The sequence below is a fragment of the Anas acuta genome, chromosome 1, assembly GCF_963932015.1.
Source record: "Anas acuta chromosome 1, bAnaAcu1.1, whole genome shotgun sequence".
NCBI lineage: Eukaryota > Metazoa > Chordata > Aves > Anseriformes > Anatidae > Anas > Anas acuta.
In genome coordinates this window covers 161050930-161057427 of record NC_088979.1, presented here as the reverse complement: position 1 = coordinate 161057427, position 6498 = coordinate 161050930, and the positions used below count along the sequence as shown (strand labels likewise).

Genomic DNA, 6498 nt, shown 5'->3' with positions numbered 1-6498 from the left:
TGAGTATGAGCATTGCAGGTACCAGATTTAGGCATATGCAATGGCAGAGACCATCATCGTCTAATATGTAGTAGCATGTTCTGTCCAACTGAACTACTGCTCCTGAAATCCTGAGGCGTATTTGTCCGCACAGTTAGAACAGATTTAATACAGAACTATTTTACTATAAGCTTATTTTGTTTACTATAAGCTATTTCACATCACATTTTTGTTGTTTTTGCTTTACCAGTGACTTCAAATAATTTACCAACAGACCTTTATTTTGATGCCTAGATGCTCGGAGATACGGAGTACAGATTTCAAAAAGAACTACAGAGAGAACCAGAAGCAGCTGCTGCAGATATGTGCTGTACGGACATGCTCAAACTTTCCTCAAACTTGCCATCGAGGGTTAAAGGAATCAAGATGAACTTCTAACACATCAGTACATTTATGGAGCTTGCAACTTTTCTGCTATTGCTGGGATGCAGGAATCCAGGATTTTAACAAAGGTATGGAATGCTTCACAAGGTGGCCTCAGCACTCTGCAAGCCTCCTCTAAGTATTCAGCTGCTGTTTTCAGGCTTTTCTTTATGGTTCTCTGTCCTCGAAGGAGGGTCCGTATGAAAATTAAAGAGGAGGAGGGTAGAGAACGAAATCTGAGCTGTTGTAATGTTTCACCTGAGTAAGAGTCGCTTGCTGTGGTGGTTGGTGGCTCATTTTGTTGCAGCATCTTAGCAATATCAGCATAGTCCAAGAGAAGTTCTGATACATGGAGGGATAAAGCAGGTGAACTCAGTAACTGATGAACAGCAGCCTCTACTGTTTCAGGGAAATTATCTCTTTGTAACATCACTCCAACAAATGCACACACCATGCTTCCTACAATCCCCTTATAATTATTATAAAGACCTTTTACTGTAGCCACGTTCTCCTGCAAAGTGTTGAACGGTTCAGCAATTCTAGAATAAAATGATGGGCTTACGCTTCCATCTTCATCATATCCCATTGTGGCTTTCATCTCTTTCAAAGCACTGATCAGGAGCTGCAGATTCTCTTTAATGCTAAAGTTTTCTTTTACTGCCAAGATGGGGAGTTCAGTGCCAAGATAATGATTGAGGATTTCGAATATTGTATTGGTTGAAGAGACATAGATGTATACTAAGCCATACAGATTCTCGCAGGCCTTAACGATCCTTTCTTTATCACTCTGAAGACCGAGGCAGGCTAACATTTCCGGAGTGAGGGTTTGGCTCTGAAAAGGAAACAGAAGAAATCCAGGAGACAGGGAAGGGTGGATGGGTGGGGGAGTGAAAATATTTTCATCTAGAATGTTACATTTCTGAAACTAGTATTACAAATTATCAAACTACCTGACCCTCCCTCCAGGCGTTCAGAGTTAGAAAAAGCTCTTTGTTAGCCTCTGAAGGGGTCTTACCAAGCAGGCCAGCAAAATATGGTGTAAACAGCTGCTAGTGTAGTTATTCTTGTGGATGCAGGAATTACAGATCTGACTTTCAGCATGTCATCTGAAAAGCAACAGAAGTAGTGTAAATGAATTATTCTCTCCTTTTTGATGTTTATTGGTAAATGTATGGAAGTCCTATCAAACAATCTACTTTACATCGTCCTTAGAAATATAACCCTTTGGTTTGTATGTACTGGTGGGTCTGCACAGAATTAAATGTATTCTGGGGAGGGGGAATGGACACAGCAGAGTCAAATGCGTGAGTCATCTACATGCAACAGGCAAAGCAATTGAAGGCTGAGCAATGCAGTGTTTTTTCTCAGGCTAGTGCTTCCTGTGAAGTGACCCATGTCTGTCAGTTCACACAGTGGCTAGACATTGCAAGCATTCCTTGAGAGTTGAAAGTGAAAAACATTCTCCTTGCCTTGGCTCCTCTCTTGCTACTGTTCTGACTACCAAGCAAGTTCTGCTCTTCTGCTTACACCTAAGAGGCCAAGGCCAACTCCCAAGGCCAACTGCCAGCACAGTCCTGGGACAACATGCTGCTGAGGGACTGCTTCCGATATTGTCTTTGTCTCTGCTAGAGCCCTGGGAAGACAGACTGGTTGCATCAGACAAATTTTACCAGCTCCATCCCACTTCATACTCTTTAAGGCTTTTCTCTCAGTATGCAGCTCAACTCTTTGCCTCTTCCTTCTTTCCCTTCCCATGAAGCAAGTGGTATGAAATCATATGAAATAGCAAAATTTTTTTTCAGTATCCACCGTTGTTCATCCAGAGCTGTCTCTGGGACTCCACATCTTCTTCCGCTCTCAGAGCACCAGAGGAAAGAACCTGGGGAATTGCACCAAAGAAGGGTGAGAGACACTTCAGACGAAGTCCTTTCGACAGACTTCATAAAGATCTGAAGCAACAGCTATTTATCTTCCTTAAATAACTGGACTAAAGCAGGAACAAAACTGCTTGACTATTGTTTAAAAGATTTTCAGTCATGTTCCAAAGGATAGATAGAGACTCAGAAGAGAATTGGCACCCATCGCTAACCTTGAGAATCTAAAACTGGCTTCCAAACTACAGGATGTGTCACTGACCGTTGCCAGCCTGATGAATTCATTTCAGTCCTGTATTTGAAGAAGTATTTAAGGACTACATGACATTCTCAGTTAATAACAGGAGTCACAGATGGGAAAAAGCTGTGAGCAACTAACTGATCATTGCAGACATGTAATAGTTGTAGTTAAATGACTACTGATCTCTCATAGCTCATTTTCACATGTCTGCAGCACTGAAGACAAGTGGGGTTTGGTACTCTATTTCTGGGTTGACTACAATAGCTCATTTTTTCATGGGAAAAAAAGCTGGCAATTGCAGATTACTCATTTTATGCTTTATCTTGCACTTTCATCTTAGAACCACTCTCTCCTGAGGAGACAGCACTGGCAACCAGATGCCTGTGGGCAGGAGGCCCATCTTTTGAAGGATCAGAGCTTGGAAGAAGTCTAACCTAGATGAATGCAGAACTACAAGATTTTGTTTTGCTGGTACACATAAAGCCTGTACTGATTTCACTGTCAGTGCTATTGTTTTGTATTTATGTGGGACTGTTCAACTTTTCTTCCATAATTCACAGGTGTACAAAACCAGTCATGACAACACTTCATTATTTCAAAAGCAGAAATAAAAATGTATAAATCCCTATATGAAACCAAATCTGGTACCCATACGAATGAAAAGTGCTTCCCAACATGTTTTATATCCTGAGAACAGCAAGTAACACCTTCCCCTTTCAGCCCTGGCTGCAGGTACCTGTGAAGGTACCTCTGTCATAGGCAGACACATTCATGCTGTACTTGCTCTCTTCAGGAACAGGTGGCCTTAGGAGGAAATAACAATTTGGAAGTAGCATCAAATAAACTGAGTTAAAATTGGAAGGAAGGGGAAACGAGGAAGAAAATGAGAAAAATCGGGGTAAACATCACATAATAAAATTGATGACAAACAGGCAGGCAACAGGACCCAGCTGAAGCCCAGCTCTGGATTCCTAACTCATCAGATGCTGCTGGAAACCACCAGAGGAACACAGGGGAAAGAGGATGAGATCACTGTCCTGTACGCATTCATCCGATTGCAGGAGCACTCAGGCAAAAACAGGTAGGCAGTCTAAATGTTTAACTAGAAAATCCTCTGGGGAAAATCCCTGGGGAGCTCGAGAAATAAGCAGAAATACAGAGATACATGTGGTGTCTGCCTAACTGTAGAAAACAAATGTAAAAATTGGAAAAAGTGTTAATGTCAAGAGTAAGAGGCTGTTTTAGGTTTAAAGGACATAAAATCAACAGCAGTCATAGGAAGCTGAAAGAATGATTCAGACAGAATAGATGTTCCAAGTCTCTTCCACAGCTTTCTAGTATGTAAAATGTTCATTGATGTGCCGTTCCTTTTGGAATATTTTTTCTTCTCAATTTCTGCAAATGAGCATAAACAAATGGCCTTTCAACACAACATCACCGGAGTGGAAAGGATTAATGTAACACTGAGTCAGAGAGCAAGCCACCAACATCCCAGAGGCAGAGCTGATATGAAATTATACTGGCAGGGTTTTATGTCTCCTGAAAATCACAAACTTTTACTGCATACGAACTTAGCTTGCTCCAGCTTGAAGAAAGATGAGTTAAAGAGTTTATTCTCTTAACAGAGACGCAAGGTAAGCGGCTGAAAGAAATGTACACTGCTGTGCAAAACACTGTGGAAAAAATATCCCTTCAGACTGGTTTGTATTTCAAAGCTGAGACTAAAAGCTGTCTAGAGGACTGCTGAAATCATTCTGTTTCTACAGTGATCTTGTTGGGGAGGGTGTGTTTAGTGAAATACAGCTGGGTCAGTGCCAGTTGATTTGCAGTTAGCAGATAATGCAAGAACTCCAGAGGACCAAAATGACACAAATGAATCTTTTAAGAAGAAAAATCTAGCTAGTCTCCTACACACAACTATTTGTACCTATAGCTGTGGTGTGTAGGCACCAAGAGCAAGAAAGGACTTATCTTGGAAAAACACAAAGTAACGCATGAAGTTGGCCCAGATTTGCAATAAAAGGGTTGAGAAAATGAAAGTACCAACAAGAAACCAGTCATCCTACTCCTCCATAATGTGCCCCTGTTGCAATGTAAGATGCACGCATCTAAGTCAAAATCATGCTAAAGCATTTTTACTTTGCAGCTGGTGATGGGTTAAGAGAAAGTGGCACGGGGTTGATTATAGAAGCTTAGAGATGAGAAGTAACTCCACAATCACCGATAACTCAGTCACTTTGGACGCCGTATCTTGTCAGGCAGGTAATGCTTGACATTCACCAGTGAAAAAACAACGGGGATTCAATGACAGCATTAGAAAGGGATGTGATTAGGAATATTGAAAAAAGAATCAATGAGGGAAAAGGGACTAAATATCAGGGAAGAAAACAGAGTTGGAGCTGTGCGTAAGGTGAAATAGGTTAGGATTCTTAGGAAGAAAGGATTTCTTAGGAAGAAAGACCCATGCTCATTGTAACAATATGCTACTTACATGTTTGTTATCTGTTTTTATTGCTCTCATGTCTCATAAGGTCCTTTTGCAATCATTTGGCTAATGATATGAATCAATGTTTAAGATTTCTAGATTTACAAGCTATGTTTTGGGATTTGATTTGCTGAGTATAAAAAGAATCAGTGGGGCAGGGACAAAGCAGCTTACATTTCACTGCTACTTAAGGGCTGGGACTATGGGTGTAAACAGTGAGAACTTTCTTTGATCTCTTGAAGTAGTTGACTTCTGAGGAATGGCGCTGAGTGACCTCCTTTATCCAGATAACCCCAAGAGACGACAAGAATTGATCCATCTGCACCAGGAATTGCTTGACTGCATGTCCATGAATTTCCGCGCAACAAATGAGCTGGCTGGAGTTCTGAATACACACCTGGGATGTACTATTAGCCACATCAAGATGAGAGAGAGCAGCACTGTCAAGGAAAACTGTGACATTATCATTCAAGCGATGAGTGAGATTCAGCGTCAGGTACAGAAGATTGATAGTGACATGAAGGAGAAGCTAGAGCCTGTGCTATACCAGAAGCTGTATGACATCAAAGAGCCTGAACTGGAGAAAATTGCAATAGCCCATAGAGTTTTTTCCATCATTCTCGGAGAAGCAACTTCTACGGCTGGGATGGTAGCTATCAAGCTAATTGGCTCCAACCTTATAACTCTCACTGTTAGCAAACTCGTCAGCCTCCTTGCCCAGATCGGGGCATCCGTTCTTGGGGGAATCAGCATCACCATTCTTGGGCTCGGCATTGAAATGATCCTCCATGCCATCCTGGGAGCTGTGGAGAGGAATCAGCTTCTGGCTGCCGTGAGAAGCTATGAGGAGCATCTGGCTGAGTTTAAAGAAGCCTCAGAAAAATACCAGCGTGCCATACATGAAGTGACTTCTTCAGTCAGACACCAGGTTCAGTGAAAGAAGTCAGTGTTCTCTTTCCTGCTGTGACAATGACTGCAGCAGCTACTTCTGCAGATTTTTTGTTGTTGTTGTTGTTTGTTTGTTTCATTACAGTAGGTCATCTTTGGATTTTTTTTATTTTATTTTTTTTTTCTTATTAGTGGCAGCAGAGCAAAAGATGTGTCAGATCAGAGAACTGGCACAGAAATATGTTAATAGTGAACTAGCTTAAAGGTGCTCCTGGGAGGCAACAGTTTAGATACTTGGCACCTTTTCAGCTGTTTTCCAGAATGCATTGTAGATAACCTTGAAACGTTATTAGTAGTGGTGACAATAATATTCACCGCTGGAACAGTAGCGGTGAGAAGGTGTGATTTTTCTCTTACTGAGTTGCTTTGTCAAAACGACATCATGATGGGAGACAATTATTTCAACAAAGCATTCCATATCCTCATCTAGATGGTTCATCAGAACAGGTGCAGTTGCTAAACTCTCTTAATGTGGATTTGTTCTAAATCTGATAGGCTCAATTCCCTGTTCACAGAGGCGATGACAAGGACTAGCTGAAGCACATTTC

The 6498-nt window shown here is 41.4% G+C and overlaps 1 protein-coding gene and 1 long non-coding RNA gene across 3 annotated transcripts; one reads left to right on the top strand and one right to left on the bottom strand.

The window, feature by feature from the left end:
• Nucleotides 1-1005: 1005 nt before the first annotated feature.
• Nucleotides 1006-2618, bottom strand: LOC137849354 (uncharacterized). Its single transcript, XR_011091869.1, has 4 exons — nucleotides 2492-2618; nucleotides 2212-2281; nucleotides 1418-1508; nucleotides 1006-1234 (listed from the first exon to the last, which is right to left on the bottom strand). It is a non-coding gene; the product is annotated as an uncharacterized lncRNA (long non-coding RNA).
• On the top strand, nucleotides 2060-6498 carry LOC137849353 (single-pass membrane and coiled-coil domain-containing protein 3-like). Of its 2 annotated transcripts, none has more exons than XM_068668915.1 (2): nucleotides 2060-3598; nucleotides 5248-6498. In XM_068668915.1, the coding sequence occupies exon 2, from the start codon at nucleotides 5262-5264 to the stop codon at nucleotides 5937-5939; it is 678 nt and encodes a 225-aa protein (XP_068525016.1). In that variant the 5' UTR covers nucleotides 2060-3598; nucleotides 5248-5261; the 3' UTR covers nucleotides 5940-6498. The 2 variants fall into 2 exon arrangements, with proteins under 2 accessions (XP_068525016.1, XP_068525015.1); XM_068668914.1 differs by having other exon boundaries at nucleotides 2061-3598; nucleotides 5245-6497.